The 26,372-nt window shown below is 69.9% G+C and overlaps 6 protein-coding genes and 1 long non-coding RNA gene across 16 annotated transcripts; 3 read left to right on the top strand and 4 right to left on the bottom strand.

Moving 5' to 3' along the window:
* Positions 1-540: 540 nt before the first annotated feature.
* On the bottom strand, positions 541-5,514 carry ELL3 (elongation factor for RNA polymerase II 3). 3 transcript variants are annotated; one of them, XM_040569912.1, is made up of 11 exons: positions 5,378-5,514; positions 4,994-5,112; positions 4,333-4,493; positions 3,678-3,919; positions 3,478-3,602; positions 3,162-3,264; positions 2,546-2,786; positions 2,189-2,243; positions 1,668-1,839; positions 1,551-1,595; positions 541-1,433 (listed from the first exon to the last, which is right to left on the bottom strand). In XM_040569912.1, the coding sequence occupies exons 1-11, from the start codon at positions 5,426-5,428 to the stop codon at positions 1,326-1,328; spliced, it is 1,422 nt and encodes a 473-aa protein (XP_040425846.1). In that variant the 5' UTR covers positions 5,429-5,514; the 3' UTR covers positions 541-1,325. The 3 variants fall into 3 exon arrangements, with proteins under 3 accessions (XP_040425846.1, XP_040425847.1, XP_040425849.1); XM_040569913.1 differs by having other exon boundaries at positions 3,162-3,261; positions 5,378-5,513; XM_040569915.1 differs by lacking the exon at positions 5,378-5,514 and having other exon boundaries at positions 4,994-5,189.
* Positions 5,515-7,003: 1,489 nt separating this feature from the next.
* Positions 7,004-7,471, top strand: LOC121076012. Its single transcript, XR_005823299.1, has 3 exons — positions 7,004-7,188; positions 7,266-7,343; positions 7,421-7,471. It is a non-coding gene; the product is annotated as an uncharacterized LOC121076012 (long non-coding RNA).
* A 398-nt stretch (positions 7,472-7,869) lies between these two features.
* On the top strand, positions 7,870-8,686 carry SERF2 (small EDRK-rich factor 2). Its single transcript, XM_040569910.1, has 3 exons — positions 7,870-8,025; positions 8,256-8,364; positions 8,460-8,686. Exons 1-3 carry the CDS (start codon positions 7,887-7,889, stop codon positions 8,521-8,523), a joined length of 312 nt encoding a protein of 103 aa, XP_040425844.1. The 5' UTR covers positions 7,870-7,886; the 3' UTR covers positions 8,524-8,686.
* Positions 8,687-9,140: 454 nt separating this feature from the next.
* Positions 9,141-12,149, bottom strand: LOC121076010 (ras and EF-hand domain-containing protein-like). 8 transcript variants are annotated; one of them, XM_040569909.1, is made up of 12 exons: positions 12,083-12,149; positions 11,893-12,008; positions 11,442-11,510; positions 11,256-11,337; positions 10,984-11,057; positions 10,764-10,914; positions 10,569-10,649; positions 10,324-10,462; positions 10,178-10,259; positions 9,938-10,052; positions 9,418-9,800; positions 9,145-9,336 (listed from the first exon to the last, which is right to left on the bottom strand). In XM_040569909.1, the coding sequence occupies exons 1-12, from the start codon at positions 12,146-12,148 to the stop codon at positions 9,237-9,239; spliced, it is 1,458 nt and encodes a 485-aa protein (XP_040425843.1). In that variant the 5' UTR covers position 12,149; the 3' UTR covers positions 9,145-9,236. The 8 variants fall into 8 exon arrangements, with proteins under 8 accessions (XP_040425841.1, XP_040425842.1, XP_040425843.1 ...); XM_040569907.1 differs by having other exon boundaries at positions 9,141-9,336; positions 10,984-11,337; XM_040569902.1 differs by having other exon boundaries at positions 9,159-9,336; positions 9,418-9,494; positions 9,567-9,800; positions 10,984-12,008.
* A 606-nt stretch (positions 12,150-12,755) lies between these two features.
* Positions 12,756-17,157, bottom strand: SERINC4 (serine incorporator 4). Its single transcript, XM_040570388.1, is given in 12 exon segments — positions 12,756-13,730; positions 14,059-14,325; positions 14,327-14,385; positions 14,725-14,797; positions 15,102-15,228; positions 15,302-15,397; positions 15,637-15,848; positions 15,912-16,005; positions 16,100-16,179; positions 16,254-16,432; positions 16,717-16,863; positions 16,937-17,157. Coding segments are annotated over 12 exon segments (1,602 nt in total). The 5' UTR covers positions 16,988-17,157; the 3' UTR covers positions 12,756-13,513.
* Positions 17,158-17,733: 576 nt separating this feature from the next.
* HYPK (huntingtin interacting protein K) lies at positions 17,734-18,728 on the top strand. The gene is made up of 4 exons (XM_040570196.1): positions 17,734-17,964; positions 18,091-18,146; positions 18,278-18,329; positions 18,514-18,728. The coding sequence occupies exons 1-4, from the start codon at positions 17,776-17,778 to the stop codon at positions 18,607-18,609; spliced, it is 393 nt and encodes a 130-aa protein (XP_040426130.1). The 5' UTR covers positions 17,734-17,775; the 3' UTR covers positions 18,610-18,728.
* A 677-nt stretch (positions 18,729-19,405) lies between these two features.
* On the bottom strand, positions 19,406-23,341 carry MFAP1 (microfibril associated protein 1). Its single transcript, XM_040570195.1, has 9 exons — positions 23,109-23,341; positions 22,816-23,035; positions 22,208-22,337; positions 21,726-21,913; positions 21,307-21,415; positions 21,076-21,236; positions 20,658-20,817; positions 20,230-20,319; positions 19,406-20,109 (listed from the first exon to the last, which is right to left on the bottom strand). Exons 1-9 carry the CDS (start codon positions 23,185-23,187, stop codon positions 19,927-19,929), a joined length of 1,320 nt encoding a protein of 439 aa, XP_040426129.1. The 5' UTR covers positions 23,188-23,341; the 3' UTR covers positions 19,406-19,926.
* Between the last annotated feature and the right edge of the window lie 3,031 nt (positions 23,342-26,372).

Genomic DNA, 26,372 nt, shown 5'->3' with positions numbered 1-26,372 from the left:
AGGTTTGATCAGCAGCATTAAGTAAGCTTTTAAATTTTGCAAAATTAGTTGAGTGTAGGGGAGGAGCACTAGTAACACCATATTCTACCCAAGCACAGGTAAAGCCAGTGATGGTGTTTTTCACAGCCGGTAGGCTTGTTGAAGATCTGTTGTCTGTACTTTGTGTGTGGTTAGGACAGTTAATTAAGACCACTTAATTGTAAGATTTTTTTTTTGGTAGAAAGCAGACTGTAGCAATGCCTTTCTCCAGGAGAGGAATGCAATCCTATTCTCCAGTCAGATGGTGTGGGCTGTGACTGACTGTCTTGGTACAAGCAGTCCTAACTTTCCCTGTCCCAGAATGTGCTGATTGGAAAGGTCAGGAGTGCTGTGGTGGGTGAACAAAGATAGGCTGTTGCCCTGGATATGAGTTTCTCAGGACCTGTGTGGATTGGAACAAGGAACAGCAGACTTATGAGGTATTTCTAAGGTGCAGCAATTACCATGGTAAGAACTAGTGCTTGCTTTGTGGTTTCCTCCCCCACACTTCCAAAAGGCAGTGTACCAGTTTTTTATTGTTGCTGAAATCTTCCAGGTACAGTAGATCGTACAACACTTAGCACATAGTTTTCTGGCTACAGCAGCTATGCAGTTCTGAAATACAAGAATTTCTACTACATCAGTATACTAAACCACATCTACCTTCTCTACTCCGCTGATGGCTGCCAAGTGGTCTGTGTCCAAGCACAGGTATCAAGGCCCCATTTTGGTGGTGTCCTAGAGCAAAATCTGACCCCCTTGCACCTCAAGCTGGTAGGATCCCTGAAGCTGGCTGCAGATCCAGACACTAATGCAAGAAATGGGACTATAACAGGCCCTATTTATCTTCTGTAAAACCACACCGGAGTGCTGGTTCCCTAATGGACAAAGTGCTGTCCTGCTCTGGGTAAGAAGCAGCTTTTCCCATCCTTGTCATCTGGTCTAGTCTGACTTCAGAACCGGTGGCAGCCAGGTACTGAGCACAGGTGACATTCTTCTAAGAGCATGGCTGAGAGCCTGCTCTTGGTGAGTGTTACTGCCTGTGTCCAGGCCAGGTGCTTTGTTGCAGAGTAGACAAACATTTCACAACTGGCAATGCAGCACGGCAGGCAGCTGAGGCAGCTTGTTTCTACAGCAGCCTGGCAGCTACCCCTGGGCTGTGGGACATTCTTCAACATCACCCTCAGTCTAATGCATTTTTGGGGACCTAATTCTTCCAACTCTTCCCCTGTTCCAGGAAGCTGGTCCTGAGAAGCAAAAAAAAAAAAAAAAAAAAAAAAAGGAAAGGAATCCCAGCAGTGGTGTGCTTAGGAGCTTCCTCTTCCTTCAAACTGTAGAATCAGATTTTTGATGTGGGAGAGCTTCTGGTGCAGGGATTCACAGCGGTTCTTCTCCTGCTGGTAACTAGGATAACTCTGAAAGGAAAACAAAAACCAACAACAAAAAAAAGAACAACACCAACAAAAAAGAAAACCACACACAAAGATCAGCTCCTGGAGGGACCCCAGTACCTGTTGGGCACGCAGCCTTACCTTCTTGAAGTGGCTGTATTCATACAAAATCTTAGCTTCAAGTGCCTGAAAGCCAAAAGCAGGAGATGAGCAGAAACAGCACAGCTGTGTCACCCATGGCCCAGGTCTACTGCTTGCCTTGCGCTCCTCTGTTCCTTGCTTCAATGTCTTCATTCTAGCTCCCAGTTGAATGAATTTCTGGCTCACACTACCAATGCGAGCATGCAGATAGCGGTACTCAGCGTAGTCTGCACTGAACGCTGCCTCGTAAGATCTGCATTGCTCTGCTGAGCGGATGGTATGGTATTTTCTGCCACAACGAGGAGAAAAGGCTTCTTTTCCGTGTCTTCAAGAGCGCTGCAGTAGAGCCCTTGCTGGTGGCAGGGCAGGGGCCTGGCCATGCTATGTTGTCTTGCCAGTGCCCTCAGCATGAGCGGCAGTGAGCACACAGGGCTGTCACACTGCTGTGCCCGGGACCTGGCTTGCAACCTTTGCTGCTGCTGCCACTGGAGGCTGGACAGGCAGTTTGGTCTCAGCCTGTCCAATGCTGTGGGACTGGGCCAAATTGCCCAAATCATCAGGATGATGGTGTGTGGTAGGTAGTGGCAAACTCAGGGTGATGATATGATACTGTGGTAGCTAGTGCCAAACTCTCTTACCGCAAGTAATCCGGGATCTCTGCTAAGGAGGAACTGCTGGGCTGGGACCTGGTGTCTGACAAGGAGACGAGTGAGGATTAAAGCCCTCCCAGGGCCTTCTCCTCCCACTCAGCCAGAACCTGTCCAGCACTCTGTCCTAAACCAAACTGGCAGGTGCATGGCTCCACTGGGCATGGGGGCCATGAGGCTGGGCAGCACATCCAGGCATGCACCATCCCTGTGTTCACCTTGGCTCTGGAGCCAAGACCTCTCTGCTTACCAGAAGTCCTCCTTTGGGCCACCCACCTCCCTCCCAAGGTACCCTAGGGTCTAGTTCTGCAACACAAGCTGGCCAGGCCCTGGCCATGCCCCCCCCACCTCTGGGTGCAGAGCAGCGCTGCTTGGGGCATGGGGTGCCCTCCTCCTGGTCATTGTCCTCCTCTTCTCTGCTCTCCCCCCGTTCTGCACCCTGCAGCTCCCTGGTGTTGCTACTCGGGGGCAGAGGCCCAGCCTGCTGCTGGCCCCGTGCTCCTGGCTGCCTCGTGCCAAATGTCCGCAGGCAGCTCCGGTGCCTCTTGCTGACTCTTGGGTTGGAGAAATCCAGCAGTGCCAGGCGCTTCTGAAAGAAAACTCGCTCTGCCTCGTGCCTGTTCCAGACCCCTGCTCCAGCAGTTGGTGCTGCATGCTTCTGCCAGCTTCAGCCCAGGGCTGCGACATCCCTTGCTTCATGTCACAGCCCTGGCACACCCCAGCCACTGGGCTGTGTCTGTGAGCCAGGAGCTGCAGCAGGGCCAGCCCCTGCTGCTACACAGGGCACAGGGGTGGCTGGGACACAAGGCAGGAGCAGAACCCAGAGCCCTGGGGTGGCTGGGCTCCATGGGAAGGGGACACAGTGAAGAAGCAGCTGGATGCCTTCGGGAAGCAGACACCCAGCCAGGCCCTCTCCTCCTGTGAACCCGGGAGCTTTCTGCTGCCGGTGTCCACAAGCACTTACCACCCCCAGACGGTTTCCACCAGCACCTGGAGGGGAGCCACACTCCAGTGGTTGCTGCAGAGGCACCAGGAAGGACCGGGCTGCAGGGCCATGGGGCTGACTGCTGGAGCACAAGAAGGGGGGTCACCAGAGACCCAGGCTGGGGAAGCGCCTTCGGATGCCTGGTGCCCGGGCAGCAGAAGGGTGCATCCAGCTGTGCCTGGAGGGTGCTGAGCACCTGGCATCACGTGCAGCGCGCCCAAGGCAAGACCCCAGCAGCAAACGTGCACCTGCAGCCCCCTGCTCCTCACACCTCACCCCGGTCCCCCGGCTCTACCTGCGCTGCAGCAGGGCAACCTGCCGACGCTCCTGGGCCGTGTACCCTGGCCAGTCCTCCTGCACCCGCCCCACCAGCGACTCCTTCAGGCGGTAGCAGCACTCTGTGGGATCCAGGTCTGCCACCTGCACAGGGAGAGCAGCAGGTGCGTGTCCCGCAGTGCTCACATCCCAGAGCTGAGCTGCCCCAGCGCCCCTCACCTCCTCCAGTGCAGCCAGCAGCCCTGCCCAGTCGGGCCTGCCTGCCTGCGTCCCCGCCAGCCGCTGCAGGAGCTCATGCTTGCGGTGGGGCCGCAGGGCCAGGAGCTGAACCAGGCTTTGAGCAGCGGCCCTGGGGCTGGCTGCTGTTGGCCCGTGGTTCTTGCCCTCGCGGATGTGACAGAGGGAGCTCTGCTGCAGCACGCTGACCGTGCCTGCCTTCTCGGGAGCCGTGACACCTTTGCCTGCAGACACACCCGGAGAGAGCAGTGTCAGCACCTGGCAGAATCACACCAGGTCTCCTCCCCCATCACACCCAGTGCAGCCCCTGTGCCCCCAGCCAGCGGTGCCCACCCCACTGTGGGTGATAGGACAGGAACCCAGTAGCGCACTCGCAGTGCCACTGCTGGCTCCTGCTACCTGGTGTGGCCCAACACCCCCAGACTTGCAGAGCTGTTGCTCCTGGCCACGGCAAGCAGCTGCCACATCCCAGAGCCAGCAGGTCCCAGGGGAGGCAGCATCCCTCTCCTGGGGGTACAGCAGGGGCCCTGCAGCCATCACACCCTGGTGGTTTGCCAGCATGCGGGTGTGGGTCCTCAGTGTGGCCTCAGCCTGAGAGGCAGCAGAGGCTCAGCACCCCCTGCAGCACCCTGCTTACCATAGCCAGGCACAGCCACATCTGGCTCAGCGACTGCTCTGCTCCAGGGCTCCTTAGATTGGGACACACGCTCCCGCAGCGGTGGGTAGGTGCCTTCTGAGGCACAGACTGTGATTTTCTCCTGGATGCTGCCCACTCTGTCCAGCCAGCTCTGACCTAGTCTGAGAGAAGACAACATCTCCTGCCAGCCAAGCCCAGCCCATGCGCCCTATCCCGTGCAAAGCCCAGAGAAGACCTTGCAAGGCGAGCACCCCAAGAGAGGAGGTAGCCTGTCCCCAGAGAGGACCTGTCTCCAAGGCTGCTGCTGCCCCAGCATACTGAATGCCCCTGCAGGGACTGTAGGCTGAGGATGCTGCGAACAATGAGAGGCTGTTGGGGATTTTCAGACCCCGAAAGTCCTGGACTGCCACTGGGGACCGTGAGCAGGATAGGACATGACTGGGGTCTGAACAGTGATGGGAAGTAGTGCTCACGGGCAGTGCTCGCACCCATGGGTGTCCGCAGCACCGTCAGCAGTGCCAGGGCTGGGGCTGACGCCGTGCTGCTGGCACAGGTCGAGTGCAGAGGTGACCGGGAGAGTGGGAGAGGGCTGGCTCCGGGGGGGTACGAACGAGCAACCCCGCAGCCCACCGGACCCTTGGCTTGGCGGCGGGGGGCTCACCGGGGCACTGCCAGCCGCACACACTCGAAGCTGGCCTGCGGCTCGTCCCAGCTGCAGCGGGAGAGGAAGAAGGCGAAGAGCCGCGGAGAGGTCCCGGGGCCTCCCGGCACCGTCAGGCACTGCCGGCGGGGACCGGCTGTCATGGCCGCGCCCCCCCCCCCCCGAGCCTCTCCATCCCGCGGGGCGCGGCGGCTCCACCCCGGCACCGTCCCGCGGACACCGTCCCGGGGCGCTCCGAGCCTCCCCCGGCCGCCGACGGCCCGGGTGCCGCGTCCCGTCCCGTCCCCCCTCTTTCCCCGGTGCCCCGATCCACTCACCCCCGGCTACCCCGGGCGCCCCGGTCCCCCCGAGTCCTCCCCAGCCGCCGTCCCCAGCCCCACTCACCCCCTGGCTCCCCTGGAAGGCGATCGCGGGTCCCGGCGCCCCCTGCAACATCGCGGGACGCCGTGAGCCCAGCACAGCGCCGTTCCCCCGCGCCCCCCGGCCCGCCCCGGTCCCACCTGCCGCCGCTGGCAGCCTCGCAGCGCCCGCGCCGCCGCCTCCGAGAGCCGCACGTGCAGGAGGCTGAGCCGCGGGCCCCGCGCACAGCCCCGGTACCGGAGCCGTCCGCGCAGCTCCGTCCGCGCCCGCGGCATGGCCCGGAGTGCGGGACCGCGCCGGGCGGCACCGGAGCGGGGCGGCACCGGGGCGGGGCGGGGCGGCTCCGGGGCGGGGCAGCCGGTCCCGGGCCGGTCCCGGCGGGACCCCCGCGGCAGAGCTCGACCTGAGCCGGCTATTTTTGCCGGCGGCTCGCAAAGCCCTGCCGTCACCGCTAATCCCCTTAGCGGCTCCCGGGCATTAGGTAACGGCCCCGCGGGATGCGCTCGTGGGCGCCCCCGGCTCCGGGCTGCCCGGGGCAGTCGCGGGGCGGCGGGGCCGGAGGCGGCGCGCCCGGAGCGGGCTGGGGGCTGCGGGAGCCCGCCGCCGAGCCCCGGGGAGCGAGGACCCGCCCGGGCCGAGGCCGGGTCACAGCTGCGGGGGGGGAGCGGGGCCGGGGGCGGGCATGCAGGGACCCTCGGCAGGCGGCGGCTCCCCGGAGCGGGAGGCGGGGGCCGGCGAGCGGCCGCGGGGGCCGGGCCGGGGTAGGAGGGTCCGCTTCCGCATGCCCCACACCACCATCGCGGTGCCGTCGGGCCGCGAGGAGGAGCAGCTCTTCTACCGGCGGCTGGACGGACTCGCGGCGCTGGGCCCCGCCGGTTTCACGCCGCTCTTCGCCGCCGAGGGCTGGAGCGACCTGACGGGTGAGCGCCCGGGCGCGGGGAGCCGGGGCCGAGAGCCCCGGGCCGGGGCGGCGGTGCCCGGGGGGCGGCTCTCAGGGGCCGCCTCCCGCAGAGGACCGGCTGCTGCGGAAGCGCGTGGTGCGGGACGGGCAGGGCGGCCCGCCGCCGCGGCCGGGCCAGGAGGTGTCTGTGAAGGTGCTGGGGGCCCTGGAGGACGGCGGCCTGGTGGAGCGGGACCCGCGGCTCAGCTTCGTGCCGGGCCAGGGCGACGTCGTGCAGGTCTGCTCCGGCGGGGGTGCGGGGCTCGGGGCCGGCGCCCGACGATCCCAGCCCGTGCCCCGTGTCCGCAGGCGCTGGAGTTGGGCGTCCCCACCATGCAGCCCGGAGAGGTCTCCTTCTTCCTCGCAGCCTTCCCCTACGGCTACGGCCGCGCGGGCAGGTGGGGCCGGGGCCGGGGGGCGGCGGGGCCGGGGGGCGGCGCGGCCGGGCGGCGCAGGGGGCAGCCTGCGCTCTGCCCGCAGGGAGCCCGACGTGCCGCCCGAGGCGCCGCTGCTCTTCGAGGTGACGCTGCTGGAGGTGCGCGACGGCCCCGACCCGCGGCGGCTGCCGCCCGCCGCCCGCCTCCGCCTGGGCGCGCAGAAGCGGGAGCGGGGAAACGTCCACTTCGCGCGGGGCGACTTCGCGGCGGCGCTGCGCTCCTACCGGCTGGCGCTGCGGGCCCTCGACGGCGCCGGTGAGCCGCTGACCGCCGTGCCCCCCGCAGCCCCGGCCGGGCCGCAGGAGGAAGAGGAGCTGCGGGAGCAGCGCGTCAAGTGCCTCAACAACTGCGCGGCGGCGGCGCGGCGACTGCAGCGCGGCGGGGAGGCGCTGGCGGCCTGCGAGGCGGCGCTGCGCATCAGCCCGGACAACGGCAAGGCGCTGCTCCGGCGGGGCCAGGTGCGCTCCGCGCCGCCCCGCGCCGCCGCGCCCGGCCGCCAGCGCCCGCCGCCAGCCCCGCCTCTCCCGTCCCGCAGCTGCTGGCGGAGCAGGGCCGCGACGAGGAGGCCGCGCTCGTCCTGCGCAGAGCGCTGGAGCTGGACCCGGCCAGCAAGGTGCGGGCGCCGGGGGCGGGGCGCGGCGGGGCCTCCCCCGCGCCGCCCCGCTGCAGCCCGGCCGCCTCCCCCCGCAGGCCGTCCACGCCGAGCTCGCCCGCCTGGTGAAGCGCCGCGCCCGGCCCGCGGCCCGCGCCGCCCCCGAGGAGCCCCGCGACCGCCCGCGGAGCCCCGGGTGCGTTGGCGGGGCCGCGCCCGGCCCGCTGCACGGCGCGGCCGCCCCGTGCCGCCGGGCAGCGCTCACGGCCGGCTCTGCCCCCAGGGCCCCGCAGGAGGGAGCGGCCTGAGCGGCCCCGGGCCCCGCCCCGCGGGACGGCGGAGGGGCGGCGGCGGCGGCGGACCGGAGTGGGGACTGGGCCCGGCCTGCGCCCCGGAGCTCCACGAGGGGGCGGGGCTCTGTCAGGCCCCGCTCTCCCGGGCGGTGGGCGCGGCTCTGCGGCCCTCGCGCCTGCGCCGCAGCTCCCGGCCTTTTCGCCCCCGCCGGCAGACCGGCGGTCGTAGCCCGCGGCCAATCAGGCGGGGCCGAGCCGGCGCGGCGCGCCAATGGGAGCGCGACGGGGCCAGGCTCGGCGCGGCGATTGGCTGCGGCGCGCCCTTAAAGAGCTGTGCGGGGCGGGGCGTGGGGGGGCAGTGCGGGACGTGGCGGCGGAGCGCGGGGCGGGAGGGAGCGGCGCCATGACCCGTGAGTGCGGGCCGGGCAGCGCCGGGCGGCGGCGCCGCGACCCACCGCTGCGGGGGGAGGGGGCCGGGCCGGGCCGGGCCGGGGGAGCGGCGTCGCGCCAGGGAGCGCGGGCCCTGGGGCCGGGCCGGGGGCGCGGGCTGGGCTGGGCCGAGCCGAGCCGGGGCCGGGGCCGAGCCCCGGGGCTGGGCCGGGGGCCTCGGGGCCGGTCTGAGGCGGCCGCGCCGTGGCAGGCGGGAACCAGCGCGAACTGGCACGGCAGAAGAACCTGAAGAAGCAGAGCGACTCGGGCAAGGGCAAGCGGCGGGACGACGGGCTCTCGGCCGCCGCCCGCAAGCAGAGGTGAGCGTCGGCCGGCCCCGCCGGCACCCCCCCCCCGTCCCCGTCCCGTGCCGGCGGTGGTGCTGGTGCCAGCCCGGCGACGCGCTCTCCCGCAGGGACTCGGAGATCATGCAGCAGAAGCAGAAGAAGGCCGACGAGAAGAAGGAGGGCGCCAAGTAGCCCGGGGCTGGGCCGGGCCTCTGAAGCCCCGGGGCCGGGCCGCCCGCCGGCAGGATGCCCAGCGCAGCCCCGGGGCCGGGCCGCCCCGCCGGGGGCCCCGGCAGCAGCGCCCTGCGCCCGCCCCGGGCCCCTCTCCTATTAAAGTAGCTTGTGGAGCCCTGCAGGCCCTGCCTCCTCCCTCTGTGCGCCCGGGCTGGGGGGGGCTGGGGCCGCCCGGAGGGCGGGATGGGGCCGCGCCGCGGGGCTGCCCGGTGGGGCCGCGGCCTCGGCCGCGCCCGGCGCTGAGCGGACGGACGGACGGACGGACGGAGGGGCTCAGCGCCGCCGCGGAGCGGCCGCAGCCTCACGGCGAGAAACAAAGATGAGGCCGGGAGGGGAGGGCGCAGCCTGCCGGGTCTCCGCGGGCGCCGCCTCGGGGGACCCCGACCGCGGCTGCGGGCGTGCGGGGGGGGCCGGGCCCGGGCGGGGCAGGCGAGGGGAGACGCCCGGGGGACGGCGGAAGGACGGGGATGCGCTGGAAGCCCGGAGGAATGAAACCAGCGGAGGACTGCGTCTGGGGTAGAAGGAGCTGTAGTGGGGGCCGCCCGCAGGGAGGCGGCGCGGCTGCGGGGGAGCTGCGGGGGCAGCGGGCGGCGCGGCGGGCCGGGAGCCGGGGGGAGCCGCCGGGCGGGGCCGGGGGCGGGCGATGTCCTGCAGCCCGCCCGCCTCCTGCGCTAGGCCCTGCAGCAGCGCGGAGCTGCCCTCGGGGGAGGGATGCTCACGTCCAGGCGGACGCCGCGGCCGCTGCTCGAGCCCGCCGTCCTCTTCACTTCCCTGCGGGGCCAAGCGCGGTGCCGTCAGCCAGGCCCGCTGCCCGGGCGCCGCGCGGCACACCCGGCACGCAGGGCTGCTCACCGGGCGAGGTGCAGCACAGCCTCCACCACGTTGGTGCCGTCCTTGGCGCTGGTCTCGCAGAACAGGCAGTTGTGGGCCTGGGGGAGAGCAGGCGAGTCGGGGGGAGGTCCCGGCCCTCCTGGGCCCCGTCCTGAGCTGTGGCTGCTCACCATGGCCAGCTTCTGCCCGTGGGCCGTGCGGACCCCCGCTGCCTCCGGCAGGCTGGGGCGCAGGTCAGTCTTATTCCCCACCAGCATGAGCGGGAGCGCTGTCTCAGCAGCCTGCTGGAGCGAGGGGCAGCTCGTGGCTCCGGGGCGCACAGCCTGGCTCGAGCAACCTCTGGGGCTGCAGGGCTCTGCCCTTTTTGGTCCAGGTGCTCCCCAAGGCCTGGCTGGTCCCAGGCACTGCTCCACAAACGGCCCAGCTGGAGCAGGTTTGCTGCTGCTCCCACAGCACCATCTGGGGCTCAGCACAGCCTTCCCCAGGGAAGCCCCAGGGCTGCTGCCCTGCTCCACAGGGGCCGTCGGATCCTCCCCTCTACCTTGATGTCCTCAATCCACTGGCGGATGCTGAGGAAGCTGCTCTGGGAGCTGATGTCGTAGAGGAGCAGCACGCCGTGGGCCTTGCGGAAGTAGGACTGGGCGATGCTCCGGTACCTGCAGCAGGGCTGTCACTGCAGGGGGGCCAAGACCCCTGCCCACCCCGGGGCCAGCTGTGGGGACCTGCCAGCCCTGCCGGCTGGATGCCAGAGGCGGGCATGGCTCTGGCTGGCTCTGCTCACCTCTCCTGCCCTGCTGTGTCCCAGATCTGCAGTGTAGTTTGCTCCCCATCCACCAGCAGCTGCTTTATCTGGAAGTCCACCCCTGCCAGGAGGAGCAGTCAGGCCCGGCTCCCTGTGCCCCTGCCCCTCCACCCCAGCCCTGGTACCTAGTGTGGCAGAGACGTCTCTGAACTCATTCGTGCACAGGCGCATCAGGAAGCTGGACTTGCCTGTGCCGCTGTCACCTGCCAGCACCAGCCGGTACATGGGGCAGGGGGGAGCAGACTCCTCTGCTGCCCTGGACCCCTGGGGAGAAGGGGGGAGGAGGGCATTGGGAGAACGGCGCAGCGGGGGTGCCCCCGCTCCCCTCCCCAGCTGGGCTGCGAGCACCGGATGGGGCGTTGCTGGTTACCTCCGGTGGGAAGGCAGGGAGCTTCCTCTTGCAGCAGTGCTGCGCAGGGTGGCAGCAGCCTTCTGCCGGGGGCGCAGGGTCCTGCAGGGTGGCAAACATCACAACAAGGCTTCTGAGCCCGTGGGGTGGGCTGGGGGCCACGGGTAGGCAGAGCGGCATCCCCCTCCCCAGCTGGGGCACGGGGCAGGGCCTCACCTGGGTGCCCCAGCAGGGGCTGGTGGGACGGGCGTCCTCCGAGCTCCAGCTGCCGGCGTCGCTGAGCGAGGCTGTGTCCGTGCTGGAGGCTGAGTTCTGCCGGGGGCCTGTCGCGGGGAGCTGGGGGCGTGGAGAGCCGCCCCCCCTGTACCTGTGCCCAGGGCAGCGCTCAGGGAGGGGCGGCCACGGCTGTCCCTGCTCCTCCGCACCCGCTGCTCACCTGCTGTGGGCGTCCTCGGGGAGGCAGGGTGAGGGGTCAGCGAGGGGGCTGCGGGGCTGGAGGGGGGGCGATGGCTGTAGGGGAGGCATCAGTGCGGAGGGGCTCCTGGGGGGGCGTCCACCACTCCCAGCACCCGGGGCTGCGGCAGGTCCCTGGGTGCCGGCTGCAGCCCCCGTGCTGGACCCACCTGAGCTGGGGCACGGGCAGGGCGAGCGGGGAACCCCAGCAGCGCCCACGTCCCTGCCCTCCCTGCTGCGCCGCGCAGCACTCACCGCTCCGGGGCCCAGGCAGGAGCCCAGCAGCAGGGCTGAGCGCAGGCTGCCGTTGCTCTCACACAGGCTCCTGTTCGTCGCCCTGCCCGGAGGAGCAGCCTGAGCCCCAGGCTGGCAGGGGCTGGGACAGGAGCTGGTCCCCGCAGCTGTCCCCTGCCACCGCTTCCCTGCCAGGCTCCTACGTACTGCAGCGTCCTGACGTAGCTCGTGAAGGCCAGGTTCTCCTCCGCCAGCTCCCGCAGGGCCTGCTGCTCTCTGCAGGGACACAGCATCCTCATGGCAGGGCCTCCGAAGGCTGGGGCTGCCCACAGCCTTCCAGCCCCGGCCCCGCAGGGCTGGCAGAGGTGCTGGGACGGCCCCGGGACACCCGGTGTCACAGGGGCGGCCAACAGCAGGCCGGTGGGGACGTGCCAGCTGCTCTGCACGGGCTTCCCGACGGCTGCCGGTGCTCGCAGCACGGCTGGGTGGGCAGCGCTTCCCGACGGGAGCCTGGCCCCGGGCCCAGCACGAGCCCGGGGCTGCACCGGGGCCGTCGTGGCTACGGCCAGGGCTGTGTGGGGGACCCGTGGGGCAGGGCCGTGCCGAAGCAGGGGCTGGGTCTGGGGTCCCGCCTCGCCCCCCGCGCCCCGCGTGCCACCTCGTGCGCCGCTGCGCCCGCTGCCCGAGGTCCTTCCGCAGCCGCTCCAGCTCTGCCTGCAGCTGGGAGACGCCGGCCTCGGCCTGCCGCAGGGTGCGCCGCAGCCGGGCGTTCTCCTGGGCGGGCAGAGTCCCGCTGGCACCGGCGGCGCAGCCCGGGGCCGCGGCCGCCCCCCGCCCCGCGCCCGTACCTGCGTGGCGGCCCCGAGCCGCTGCTGCAGCCGCGCGACGCCCGCGCCCCGCCCGCGCCCCTGCATGGCCGGGGGGGGGCACAGGCGGCAGCCCCCGGGCAGCCCCGCTCCGGGCGGGACGGGGCCCTCCCCGCTCCGCTCCTGGGGCCGGCGGGCGCGGGGCGCCGGCGGACCCGCGACGGTCCCGGTCGGGCGCGAGGCGCCGCGCGGGGCCCCCGTCGGGCGGCAGCGGGGCCCCGCCGGGGCCGCCCCCCCCGTGTTTGCTTTGCGGGCGGGGCGGGGGCCCGGGGCCGGTCTGCATTCCTGCGGCCGCGCTCGTACCGCGCCCTCCGGCCGCCGGCCCCTCCGGGCTCGCTCCGGGCATGGGCGGGTGCCGGGGGCAGCGGCCGTCCGTCCGTCCGTCCGTCCGTCTGTCCGTCTGTCCGTCCGTCTGTCCGTCCGTCTGTCCGTCCGTCCGTCTGTCCGTCCGTCTGTCCGTCCGTCTGTCCGTCTGTCCGTCCGTCTGTCCGTCCGTCCGTCTGTCCGTCCGTCTGTCCGTCCGTCCGTCCGTCTGTCCGTCTGTCCGTCCGTCTGTCCGTCCGTCCGTCTGTCCGTCCGTCTGTCCGTCCGTCCGTCCGTCTGTCCGTCTGTCCGTCCGTCTGTCCGTCCGTCTGTCCGTCCGTCCGTTCTTCGCGGGGCTGGGCTCGGCCGCGGCGAGTGGAGTGGGAGCCTGGCGTGACTGCGGTGGTGGGAGAGGGGCAGCTGGGGGGGGGGAGTGGGCGCGGGGATCAGGTGGAGATGGGGACGGGAGCAGCCCTGGTGCCAGGGCTGGGTGCAGGGCCTGGTGCTGGCTGTGAGCTGGGGCAGGACCAAGGGCGCTCCCTGGCTGCTCCCTTTCAGGCCAGGCCCCTGCCCCTTGCTCCATGCCCCCGGAGGGCTGGGGGCTGCTGGGGTGTTGCTGGCACCTGCGTTGCCAGACCCATGGCTGCTGTGTGCATGTGGGGCAGATGGCATAGGCTTAACTCAGAGCTTTACATTAAAAAAAAAAAATGTATTCAAGGAGCTATTTACAATAACCACACAGCCAGGCAGGCGAGCTGAAGTGGAGGTGGCCAGCGCAGAGCGCTGCTCTCCTGGCAGGCCCCAGGCCAGGGGGCCAGCGATGCCAGAAGGGTGCACGGGCAGGAGCTGCCTCCCTAGCTGGAGGGACCGCAGCTGTGGCTGAGGCTGAGCACCCGCCACCCAGGTGGTCTCAGGCTGGCCCCTCGACGGCTCCAGCTCAATGCAGGACCAGCGTCCCTGCGAGCTGGTGTAGCAGAGCGCACACCTCCTCGATCCCCCTGCGGTGCTCTGATGCTGCCTTTTCCTGGGACACGAGGTCAGGCGGGGCCCGGGCACAGGACCACGGCATGACCTGTGCACGGGGCCAGGCGCAGTCCGTCCCAGCAGGGACTACGTGGACACACTGATACGGTGTGGGGCGCGTCGCCGCCGCAGGACACGCAAGGCTGGGCTGCTCCGCCGGTGCTGGGGGGAGCCGTGGAGGCAGAGGGGGCTCAGCAGCAGCCACAGGTAGAGCAGGACACAGGCCCAGCATGAAGCCGCCTTCACCCAGAACGTCGACCAGCTGCCATGCGTGAAGGTGGTCTCCAGCACCGCGTTCTCATAGCTGGTGGGAGAGGGCAGGTGTCAGCACCCGAGGGACACCAACAGGGGTGACCCCGGCATCCGCTGGGGATTGGGCAGGGGCTGTTGGACGAAGCAGCGCAGGTCTGCAGGCACAGAGCCCTACGCTTGCCCAGCACATGACCGGACTGGTGACACTGGCCTGACGTGGAGCAGCCTGTGACAGGCACCAGGCTACGGCCACACCGTGAGCGGGTCAGAGCCGGCTGCTGACAGTGCTGGTGGGCAGCCTGGGCAGGGTGGTTCAACCAGAGTTAGGGAAAAGGAGCAAGGATAAGGGGGGGGGGGCTGGCCAGCACCCTGAGCCCTACCTGAACCAGTTGGTGAGGGTCATCATGACGTAGAGTGAGGCAAGGAAGAAGACGAAGTGGAAGGCTGAGTAGCTGTAGACCACCCGGTCTCGCTCATCCTGGACAAGGCACTGTCCCCTGGCAGGCTCCTCTTGCTCACACGTCTGCTCTGCACCTGGGAGAGTGCAAGATGACAACAGCTCCTGCACCCTGTCCTGGCCAGCACTCCTGGGGTCTGACGCTGGTGCCCACGTTTGTGCGTTTCTGCAGCCTCTCCCCGACCTGCTGGCACTCACCTCTCAGCTCCTCCTCCATCTTCTCTGGGCAGCAGAAGCAACAGGAAGGTTTCTGTAGAGAGCCAGAGAGGCGAGCTGGTGATGGTGCGGGGGAAAAGGCAGGGACCTGTGGCCACCCCTCCCTGCTGCTGCTGGGGCAGCCCAGCCCCACAGCTGCTGCCCCACTTGGGCAGCCCCGCAGCATCTGGACTGAGCTGGCCCTGCTGGTGCCACAGCTGCCCGGCTGCAGGGAGCAGGCGCAGACTGGGTAAGCACAGGAGAGTCCCCAGCTGAGCTGGGCAAACCTGCCTCTGCCCCGGGGCTGGAACTGGGGCCCGGGAGGGCGCTGGGTGCTGCATCTGTGGCAGGAGGATGTGGGGCGCAGGTGGGGGCGGGCACCGTCCATACTCACTTTAAACTCGAAGCTGTAAACTTTGACCATCCAGAGGGGCCCAAAGACCTCGGCAAGACAGGCAGCTTCATTACTGTGCACGGGAGAGAGGCAGAGGGCGTAACGCAAGGGAATGCGCCAGCCCCAGCCCACCCCACGGAACCATCACCTGGCATTGACACAGCAGCAGCAGACTTGCTGTGCCCGGCGTGGGGACGTTACGCTGCCCCTGCCCATCGGGAGATGCCTCTGGGTACAACCCAGCTCCTCCGGCCATGCCACAGGCTGGGGACAGGGTCCCCACACGGTGCTGAGCTGGCTGTGCCCAACAAGGGGCAGTTCTGGGTGCGCTGTGACATGCCGGGTACCCTTGCACCCCGTGCCACAGGCACACGTACCATGCGAAGAGCACGCAGGTGTACATGATGGCAGCCCCCAGGACAGCAACGGTTGTGTCCTCTGTCTGCAGCTCATCCTGCCGGGTGCCGGGGAAGCAGACGGTGAGGTTCTGCCCCTTGTAGAGCACTGCAGGGAGGTGGAGGTTAGAGGGGGGTCGTGTCCCAAGGGCTGGCTGTCCACAGAAGGTGGGACCACTCACCTCTCTCCGGAGGGCGGCTGGACAGCGCAGAGAAGGTAAGGTACATCACGTAGCAGCTGATGATGGAGGACTGCAGCAGCCCTGACCGCGGCTGCTCTGCAAGGAGAGGGGTCAGAGGCTTCGTGTGGGCTCCAGGCAGTCCCCTCCTGCGGGTCTCCCGCCCAGAGCCCCGTGCCAAGGCACAGAATGGGGCCAGCAGGAGCTGGGGCCTCCCCAGGTGCCCACTGCTCTTGTGCTGAGCTGGGAGCTTGCAGCTGCCCTCCCGGTGCTGGGATGCAGCTAGCCCTGCACCTCGCCAGGCAGCGCCGTGCCGTGTGGCGCTGTGCAGTACTCACTGAGCCGCACGCAGGGCGTGATGGAAATGAAGGACACGATGCCGCAGAGGCTGCCGTTGACGGTGAGCAGCGCCTTGTTGAGCTGGCAGGCAGCCGGGTGGGTGTAGTACTTGTAGAGGAAGGAGAAGGCGGCAGAGGCAAGGGTGTAGAAGGCGGCGGTGGCCAGCAGCACGGCCAGGTACCAGCGCTTGTCCTGCGCAGCGCCTGTCAGCCTGCCGGGACAGGGGTGAGAGCCTGGGGCACTTGGGCACCCAGCCGGCCGCGCCGGCACTCACCAGTTCTTGTTCCAGGTGTGCGCGAAGGCGGTGATCAGCACCAGCTGGATGAGGATGAAGGCAAAGCCCCCGCAGACGCCCGCGTAGTGCCAGGCTGCAGGGGGAGAGGGCGGTGGTGGGGCTGGCACGAGGCGGGGGGGACTTGGGGCTACGGGCAGGGGCTGGCCTGGACGGGGCGGGGGACGCACCTCGAATGAAGCCGTCCTCAGGGATGAAGAAGCTGGCGGCACAGAGCCCCACCAGCACCAGCAGCTTCAGGAACCAGAACCTGCGGGGCAGCGAGATGCAGGACGGGGGCGCCCAGCAGCCCCGGCAGCCCCCGGCCCCTTCCCCGGTCTGTACCCGTTGTGGAGCTGAGCGCGGCAGTCTGTGCTGGAGCGCACGTTGAGGAGCAGGGCGGCCTGCAGCAGGTGGAAGCAGGCGGTGCCGAAGCAGACCCGGTACACGGCCGAGGAGCCCACGAGCCGCTCGCAGTCTGTGCCGCCAGGCAGGTGCTGGCACAGCACGGCCGAGAAGGGCACCTGCGGGCACGGCGAGGGGCTGGGACCGGCGGTGCGCCCGCACCGCGGGGACCCCTGGCACCCCCCGCACCCTCAGCACAGTGGGACCCCTGATGCCCCCAGCACTCCCAACGCCCTCGCCGTCCCCGGCACCCCCTCGCTCCGGGCAATGGCTGCACCTGCAGTGCCCCTGGCTCCCCGTTCTCCTTGGCACCGCCAGCACCCCCGCTGCTCCCAGCCCCCCCAGCCCCCCCGGCCCCCCCCAGCCCCCCCAGCGCCCGGGGTCGCCCAGCTCCACCGTTCACCTTCTCCCTCACGGCCTGTGCCACGGTGCGGGACAGCGTGAGGCAGCACACGGTGGAGGCCAGGACGTGCAGGAGGGTGTAGAGGACGCGGGTGCCCGTGGACACGCGGAGCCCGCGGCAGGGGCTGCAGCCACACCCGCAGCACAGCTGGGGGGGCAGCGCAGTCAGCGGAGACCCGCAGCCCCCCGCCCCGGCCCCCCCGTTCACCCCGGGGTCCCACCTGGCCCAGCAGCGAGTGCAGGAGGCGGCCGCGCGCCCTCGTGCCCGCCATGGCCCGGCTCAGCCCCGCTGCCCCGGCGGGATTAGGGGGATTGTCGGCTCGTCCCGCCCCGCCATCTGCTCCGGGGAGCGGGCCGGGGGGGGATTAGCGGCTGAGCCCCCGCAGCCCCTCGCCGCGGGTCTCTCACGGGCACGGCGAGGCCCTGAGGGGCCGGGCACGGGGCTGTGGGGGGGCTGTGCTGGGGGGGGCTGTGTTTGGGGGGGTGTTTGGGGGGGGTGTTTGGGGGCTGTGTTCGGGGGGGGTGTTTGGGGGGGGTGTTTGGGGGGGTGTTGGGGGGCTGTGTTCGGGGGGGGTGTTCGGGGGGGTGTTCGGGGACTGTGTTAGGGGGGGGTGTTTGGGGGGGGTGTTTGGGGGCTGTGTTTGGGGGCTGTGTTCGGGGGGGGTGTTTGGGGGCTGTGTTCGGGGGCTGTGTTCGGGGGCTGTGTTTGGGGGGGGTGTTTGGGGGGGTGTTGGGGGGCTGTGTTCGGGGGGGGGGGGTTTGGGGGGGTGTTCGGGGGGGCTATGGGGACACGGTGGCACTGCCGGTGCCGTGGCGACGGCTGGCGCTGGGGAAGTGCGGGTGAGGGGGGGCTGAGGCGGGGGAACCGAGGCGGGGAGCAGCGCACGGCCCCTGCGGGCCCCCCCGGGCCTGGGGCGGGCGCAGCGCCCCGGCACCGCCCGCCGGCCTCCCGCCGCCTGGGGGCGCTCTCGCGCCCCGGGGGCGCCGCTCCCGCCCGGCGGAGCCCTCTCGCTGCTTCCGCCGCCGTCACGTGGCCGGAAGCGGGCGTGCGGGCGGCGCGATGGCGGCCGAGGGGGACGTGGAGCTGGAGCTGGAGACCGAGCCCAACGGCTCCGGCGGCGGCGGCGGCGACGGGGCGGGCGGGAGGGCGGCCGAGAAGCCGCGGAAGCACGACAGCGGGGCGGCGGACCTGGAGAGGGTGACGGACTACGCGGAGGAGAAGGAGATCCAGAGCTCCAACCTCGAGACGGTGCGGCCGGGGGGGGGCGGCGGCGGGGGGGGGCCGGGGGGGGGGCGGCGGGGGGGGGGCCGGGGGGCCGGGGCGGCCGGGGGGTCCCGGTGCCGCGCCCCGCCGTGACCGCGCTCGTCCCGCCAGGCCATGTCGGTGATCGGAGACCGGCGGTCCCGGGAGCAGAAGGCGAAGCAGGAGAGGTAACGGAGCGGCCCCGCGCTCGGCCCCGGCGCCGCGTCCTGGGGGAGACGGAGCCGTCCCGCCGCGGAGCGTGCCCGGGCGAAGGGGGGAGGCCCGGCCCTCACCGGCGGCGGGCGCTGCCTCGTTGCAGGGAGAAGGAGCTGGCGAAAGTCACCATCAAGAAGGAAGACCTGGAGCTGATCGTAAGTGGGGGCGGGGGCGGGGGGCAGCGCGTCCCCAGCCCCGGCGCCCGGGGGCTGGCACCGCCCCGGCTGGGGAATCCCGGCGGCCCGGGGCTGCGGCGCCCCAGGCGGGCCGAGCCCTGCCCGGGCCGGGCCCGTGGCCGTTTGGCGCCTGCTGCAGCGGGCGGCGGCTGTCTTCCTGCAGATGAACGAGATGGAGATTTCGCGGGCGGCTGCAGAGCGCAGCCTCCGGGAGCACATGGGCAACGTGGTGGAGGCTCTGATCACCCTCACCAACTAAGCGTGGGCCCCGCGGCTGCGCTGGCGCTGCCGTCCCCTGCTGCGGGAGCGGCCCCTCGCCCGACACAGCCCGGCTGGAGAGGAGGCGTATTAACTTATTGAATAAAGGCACCAGCGGGAGCAGGCGTCCCCGTGGCTCGCGCAGCGCCGAGTGCTTCCCCCGGGGGCAGATTCCAGAGGGCGCCCGGCCCCAGGGAGCACAGGGGGAAGACGTGTGGTGGTGGGGCCGCCCTGCACCCCACGGCCAGAGAGCAGCCACTGGTCCCTGCCGACAGAGGAGTCGGCCTGCCCCGGGGCTGGCACCAGGCTCGAGCTCCTCCCGGGGACGGGCTGCGAGGGGCTGGGCTGTTCCCGAGCAGGGCGCGCACACGCCGGGCTGCACGGGGCAGCCGCAAGAGCGCCGCTGCTGCGTCCTTCTCTGCGAGCCAGCCGCAGCCGGAGGCCGGACGCGCAGGCGGCTGTAGACCCAGGACGCGAGCGCCGGGCAGGGACCAGCCTGGAGCAGCCCCTGCCTTGCCCCGGGCGCCTGCCCCACCCCTGAGCGCAGGCAGGAGGCCCGGAGGAGCGGTGACAGCGTCACCTGCGTCCCACCCGTTAACGCGGGGCTCTCCCCTTTCCTGGGGAGGGGAGCCGGCGCTGTGGGGACGCTGCTCCCCTGCAGCCGTGCTGCTGCCGTGGCAGGGCAGGGGCAGCACTGCGGGGGGGGCACCCGCACGGCTGCGCCCGGAGCGAGGCACAGAGGGCAGCCGAGCGCCTGGCGGGCTCCTCCACGGACACCGCTACCGCAGGTCTTAGGAAAAAAATCGCTTTAATCAAAACAATCCCCTCCCACTGCCCGGGTAGAAAAGCCAAGCCCTGCAGAAACAGGGTTAGGAAACGTCGTTACAGCTGTTCCAAACCAAGAAGGGGGCCCGACCTGACAGCGGGAGGGTACAGGGCACAGGGAGATGCTACGGAGCAGACCTAAAAGTCCGCAGTTCCTCTGAAGGTGGGGGTGCTGGGGGCAGGGGGTGCTGTGCTCCCGCACAGCCGTGCCCGGCGCTGCCGAGGCGCTTTCAGGGCGGGGGGGCGGTGACACAGCCGGGGCTGGGCGGCTCGGGCGGGCGGCAGCCTCCGCGGGAGCCAGGCGTGGAGAAGGCCGCGGCTGCGCGGCGCGGGCGGATCGTGCCGCCGGGGAGGGCGCGGAGCAGGGGCACAGAACGGCGCGGCGCGGCCCGGCAGTGTTTTGTCCCCTCTGTCCTGCTCAGGCTCTCGGCAGCCGGCACAGCAGCGCCTTCCCGCCCGGCGGTCAGCCTCGGGACGCCTCCCGCGCACCTCCTTAGGTCGTTTTCCGCTTCTTGGCTGAGGGTCTCTCAAAGACATCCCGCACGCCTGCTGCCTTCTGCTTGAAGAACTTGGTGTTCTGGGCGCTCTCCTGGCCCCAGGCGGAGTCAAACGAGGTGGTGTCCTGGTCCACCAAGTGCGTGTACTTCGTCCGCCCCGAGCGCCCGAAGTTCTTGACCTGGGAGCGGCAAAGCCGGTGAGCGGCCCCTCGGGGGAGACGCGGGGGCCCCGCCCTCTCGCACCACGGCTCCTCCCCCCGCTGCGCACAAGCCCCTGGCGGTCAGCCCCCCGCACCCACCTGCATGACTTTGGGCAGGATGGTCTTGTTGAAGTGGTCCTCGAGGGTCGGGGCGCTGAAGTCCCGCTTGTACACCTCCTCGTCCTCATCCTGCGGGGGAAGGGCACACCCGCCTGAGCTGCGAGCTTCTGCCAGCAAGTGCCAGGAGCAGAGGAGAGCCCCCAGCAGCCGGTGCCGCTGCTCCGCTCCGGGACTGCCGCAGCGCCTGCGGTCCCGCCCGCCCTCAGGACGCGAGCAAGGCCGTGCTGCTGCTCGCCCCGTCCCGCCACCCCGGCGGGCAGCTCACGTCGCCCCGGTCGCTCCGGCCGCGCGCTGCCACCGAGGGCTGGCCCTTGTCCCACGCGCGTGCCCAGCCCCGGGCTGGACACCGCAAGGGGAAGCGCCCCCGCGGCAGCCGCGTGGTCCCGGGCTCTGGCCGCAGCACTCACCATGAAGAAGGCGCCGCGGTGGTAGTACTTCTGCAGGAACTTGTATTTGCCCTTCACGGCCTTGTTGGTGATGACCTTGCCGTTGGCCCGCAGCTCGGCGCGGCGCTCCTCCTCCGTCAGGTTCCGCATCCGCTCGATCTCCGCCTTCTCCTTTTCCATGCTGGGCAGGAGAAAAACCCTGAGCCCCAGGCCCCCCGCACCCCCCAGACAGGGCAGCTGCTGCCACCGGGGCCCTTCTGAGGGGTCGCCGTTACCGGCTCCGTAACAGAGCAACGGCACCCCGAGGGTTTCTGGACGCTTCCTCTAGGCAAGAGCGCGCTGCCAAAAGGGGGTCGGGAGGAGATGCCCCAACTGTCCGCTGCCCCGCGGGGCCCAGGGCCGCAGGCGCTCCCCTGCTGCCTGAGCACACAATACTCACGCTTCTCGTTCTTCGCGGTCCCGTTTGATGCGCTTCAGCTCACGTACTTTCCAGGCCTCGTACTCCTCCTCGTCGTTCTCGTCGTCAGTGTCGAGGGCATCCAGCGCTGCCAGCGAGCGTTTGTTCTCCTCCAGCTCCTTCTTCGCTTCCTCCTCCACGATCTGGAGGCAGGACCGAGCTCAGCCCGTTGCACTGCCTGCCCCGCGCAGACCCCAGCCTGCCCCGCGGTACCTTGAGCGTGTATTTGCGCCTCTCCTCTGCCAGTCTCTTTGCTTCCTGCTCCAGCTCCTTCTGCTTCAAGGCTTCTGCTTCTCGCTCCTGAACCGTGATTCGGTCCTTCCTGTAGGCACGGGCCACAGAAACCTTCAGCCTTTTGGCGAGCTACTTCATTTCTGGTGTCGCCCAGCCCAGGGCCTGCTCCCCCTGCGGCCGCAGGCACGCACAGGTGGCAGAAGATCCTGCCCGTGGCTGCGGAGCACGGCAGAGCTTGCTGCTCGCTTCCCACTGCGCTGCACCTGCCCGAAGCCCCGTCAGAACCGCGCTGCCGCTCAGGCCCAGCCGTGCCCTGTCAGGACGCTGCAGCTCTCTGCCCTCCCGTCCCGCAGGAGCAGATCTGTGCGCGGCACCCAGCTGCCCGCTCTGCCACCTACTTGCGGATGAAGACGGGTTTGAGCCGCGGCTCCATTTCATCCTCGCTGTCTGTGTACTCCTCGTACTCGGACTCCGACTCGGACTCCTCTCCAGATCTGCCCTCGTCTTCCAGCTCCATCACCTCCAGCTCCTCGGTCTTCCTCTCTTGCGCTCGCTGGCGCATCATCCCGCGCCGACGCTCGATCTCCTAACGGAGACGCATCGCGCGCAGTCAGCCCTGCTCCTGCTTCCTTCTCCCTTTTCCGTGCAGAGAGTGCGGTGCTCCGAACTCGCAGGCTATGAGATCGCCCACCCCGCAGGGTGGGGGCGGCCTCCCCCAGCGCCCCGTAAGCCCCAAGCCAGCGTCACACCGCCGCTGCTGCGACCCAGGTGCCGGCCCTCGCTCGGTCCCCGCAGACAGCTCCCATCCGTATGAATGCAATTCCAGCCGTGGCGCTCGGGGACCCCTCCGGGCTACCCCTGTTCAGCAACGCGAGCGTACCTCATCGTCGATCTCTTCCTCTTCCTCCTCGCTGGTGTCCTCTCGCTCCAGGCGCCACGCTTCGCCCTCCACCTCAGAATCGCTTTCTCCAACCACTTCAGGCTCCACGATCTTACGGTGCCGTGCCAGCCTACAACGGAGCCCGGTTAAATTCAGTACTCTGAGTGCAATGGGACTGCGGGAAGCGAACTGCTCCATGGGGGAGCCTCCCCTTAACCGGGCCCGACAGCCGAAGCAACTCCACGGGAGAGCCCAAACAGCACTCGGTCGCTCTCTGCCCCGGGCACGTTTTACGCAGAACCCCATCTTTCCGTCAGCACTGAGCTTTAGCGCGTCGTGGCAGCTTTTGTTTCAGAGGCTGCCTGCACCACCCAAAGCACGCCCGAACGCGGGGCTGAGCCCTGGCCCCGTGACCGCGGGCTCTCGGGGCAGCTCTCGGGGCAGCTCTCGGGGCAGCTCTCGGGGCAGCCCAACGCAGCCGGAGGGGGCGACAGCCCGGGGCGGCTCCGGCGCCGGCAGGGCGCGCGGCCAGCCTCTGGGGGCGTTCTGCAGCCCGCCTGCAGCACGGCCGCGCCCGGCCCCCCGGCCCCGCTCCCCGCGGCGCTCACCGCTCCTCCACGTCCTCCGTGACGCGGTTCTGCAGCCGCCGCAGCCGGGGGTCGTTGGCGACCTCCTCCTCCTGCTCCTCGGGCTCGGCCTCCTGCTCCTTCGCCTTCTTGATGAACTGGAACTCCTCGTCCTCCTCCTCCGAGGACTCCATGGGCGCGTAGTCGGGCCGCTTCCCGGACACGTACCGCTTCACCTTCACCTTCTCCATGGACAGCTCCCCTGCGGGGCCGCCGTTACCGGGCCGCCGCCGCCGCCGGGCCCCCCCCGCCGCCCGCCGGCGCCCCCCGCTCACCCTTCTCGTTGCGGACGGGCACGGCGCCCGCCGTGGACTGGATGGGCGGCTGCTTCATCAGGGCGCTGGGCACCGACATGGCGGCGGCGGCGGGACCCGGCGGGGCGGGGCGGGACGGGACGCGGCGGGCGACGGCAGCCCCCGGCGGCGCAGCGGCGGCACGGCTCCACTTCCGGCGGCGCAGCGGCGGCACGGCTCCACTTCCGGCGGCGCACCGGAGGCGGAAGCCTGAGCGCTCTGCCGCGGGTGGCCGGAAGTGGCGGCACGCGCCGCGAGGGTCACTTCCGGCGCGCCGCTGGGGCTGCGGGCGGGCGGGGCCTGCCCGGGAAGGCGGCTCGGGGGCGGCGCGGCCCGGGGCGGGGCGGGGCCGGGCCGCGGGGGCTGGGGGCGCGTCCCCGGCCGGGCGCGGAGCCCCCGGCGCGTCCCCGCGCGGTTGGGCCGGGCGGGGGCCGCGTGCCGCTGCCGGCGGGGGGCCGAGCCCAGGCACAGCGCGGGGCAGCCGCTGCGCCCCGGCCCGGCTCCGGCGCCCGGTGGCGGCGCCCGCAGGGGTCGCCCCCGGTGAGCGCCAGCCTCGGCCCGTGCGGGGGGGGCACCAGCAGCCCCTCGCTGGGTGCCCGCCGCCGCCGCCGGGCTGCCGGCCGGAGGCCGGGGCTGGCACGGGCGCAGCGGGAGCCTCCCGTGGGGCTTCCCCCCGCTGCCCCAGGCTGCCCGGGCTCCCCCGCGGTGCCGGCGGTGTGGCGGCGTCGGGAAGTGCCCGCGGGCACGGCCCCTTCGTGGCAGCCTGACGGACTTTCTGGAAGCTGCCCGGTGCCGCCTGCGTAAGCGTGCCCCCGCCCGTCAGCCGGGTTTCACACGGGAAAGCCGCCCCGGGCACGCCTGGCGGGGACTTTTGTGAGGGTCGCCCCTGCGCCAGCACCCGGCCGCGGAAGATAAGACTTTTCTTGAAGTCGGGCAGAGCTGTGCCGCAAACCAGGTGGCAACATCTGCAGCTCTGTGCTGCCTTCTCGGAAGAAAGGAAGAGGTTTTACCCTCCGGAAAGTCTCAGTGCGGGACTCAGTCTGGGGCGCGTCCTGCAGCAGAAGGTCTGGGAAGCAGGAGGCTGGGCCGTGCTTTAACCTCACGTGCCAGCGCTTGCTGTGCCCCCGCAGACACCCCAAGGGTCTGTTGCGAGCCGTGGGAGGGCCGCTGCTGGAGGTGGGCGGCCAGGAAAGCCGAAAGCCAGCGTGTTCTCCCAGCCAGTGGCGCAGCGCTGAAGCTCGATCCCGAAGGAAGCGCAGGGAACTCTTCCTTTTGGTGTCCCTGGCTTCAGGCTGGGAGCCGTCCTGCGGGAGGATTAGCCCGGCCAGCGCAGGTCTCTGGTCCCCCAGGACCACAACACGGCTGAGGCCGGAGGCACCTCTGGGTCCCTCTGGTCCAACCCCTGCTCCAGCAGGGCCGCCCAGAGCAGGGTGTGCAGCACCACGTCCGGGCAGCTTTAGAAGCTCTCCGAGGAGGAGGCCCCAGCACCTCTCGGGGCAGTCTGTGTCAGTGCTCCATCACCCACAAAGCAAAGAAGTGCTTCCAGGCGTTCAGGCAAATCCCTGCGTTCCAGCTTGTGCCCCTCGTCTCTTTCCCTGGCACTCGCTACCACTAAAAGAGCCTGCCTCTGTCCTCTCTGCGCCCCGCCCTCAGGAGTTTAGGCGCCGGTGAGATCCCCCCGAGCTTTCTCGTCTCCACGCTGAGCAGCCCCAGCTCCCGGTCCGCCAGGGGCAGAGCCGATTCCCAGCAGCTGCCCTGCCCCGCTCTGGGCCCCGCTCCTGGGGGACGGTCCCCACGGCGGCCGCAGGGCTGTGAGGCTGGCGGCGGGGCAGGCGAGGCCGCAGGGCGGCGAGGCTCTCTCCCGGGAAATCCCTCGCCCCGGGCAGGCCCAGGCGGGGCAGCAGCCCCCGCTGGGTGAATCCAATCCTGCCGGTGCTGCGGCGGGAGCGCGGCCGCTGACCCACGCGAAGAGGTTCCCAGACCCGGGGCGTGCAGGGCCAGCCGCTCCTGCCGTCCGCCCGGCGTCGAGCGCCGCGGGCTCAGCCCCTGCTGTGGCACCGTGTGAGGGCGCCGCCTGCTCCCGCTGAGCAGGGGGGGGCCGTTGGCTCTCCCCAGGGCCCCGGTGCTTCTGCTGCACGTGCAGCCGCTGGAGGAGCTGCGCTGCGCGGCCCGGCCCCAGCGCTGCGGCGTCCCCCGTGCCCTGCGGCTTGTGCTGTGCCCTGGTGCCCCGGCACGGGAAGCTTTGCGCTCCCGCAGCAGCCAGTACCCGGGGTAAATAAGAGCTCTTTCTGGTGTTCCTGGCCTGTTGTCTGGATGACAACCAGAGCTCCGGCCAGCTGCCTGCGCTGCATTTGATGATCAGATGAGATGTTATTCTTGTGTGGTTGTCACAGTGTGTTCCCACCTAATGAATCCTGTGTCACCATGGCAAGGAGCGAGCTTCAACACGTGACTCCGTGGCTGAAACAGTTAGGCACACCAGTTAAAGGAAGGCTTTAAGTTAAAGTTAAAGTTAAAGTTAAAGTTAAAGGAAGGCGCACAAAGCACATAGTGTCCTGATCAGGCGAAGCTAAGCTCGAGGCCTCGGCAAACGGGGAAATGCGTTCACTGGCCGGTTCAGTGCTGTGACCGCAGGGGGTTGAAGCCGTGGCAAGCAGCAGCCCTAATCCTCTGACGTGCCTCTCTCCCCATGTCCCCAGAGAGCCGCAGGCACCTGAAGGAGCCACACGCTGACGTGGCAGGAGCCACAGCGGGCTGGGACTGACCCCGCAGGCGCAGGCTGTGGGCTCCCCCCCGGCGGGGTCCTGTGGTGCTGTCCTGGGCCCGGAGAGCGAGCCCGCGCCGTGCCAGCTGCACCAGGGTGCCGCAGCCCTGCAGCCGTCCTCGTCGCCCCTCCGGGGACAGGGGACGCGGGCTGGCAGCAGTGCTGAGCAAGCCCTCCCGGCCCTCTGAGGCACGCAGGGTGAGGGCGGCCTCGCTGCGGGCTGCGTGTGGGCTCTCGGCGCGGGTGTTCCTGTGGGCACCGCAGCGTGCTGAGCGTGCTGAGGGTGGGTGAGAGCATCTCTTTGCCTGGACAGTTACAGAGCGAGCGGGGGCAGGAGGTGGTGGCTGCGACTCGCAGCCCAGAGCAGGGGCAGCAGCATGGCGGGCTGCAGTTGTGACGCCTCGGCAGCCTCGCTGCTGTTGATGATAAGGGCAGAAGGCAGATAAAGTCACAGAGCCACGCTGTGCCGCCGCTGTTTGTCT

The sequence above is a fragment of the Cygnus olor genome, chromosome 11 (assembly GCF_009769625.2).
Source record: "Cygnus olor isolate bCygOlo1 chromosome 11, bCygOlo1.pri.v2, whole genome shotgun sequence".
NCBI lineage: Eukaryota > Metazoa > Chordata > Aves > Anseriformes > Anatidae > Cygnus > Cygnus olor.
Note: the sequence above shows the minus strand (reverse complement) of the source record. Positions and strands in the feature narration are given on the sequence as shown.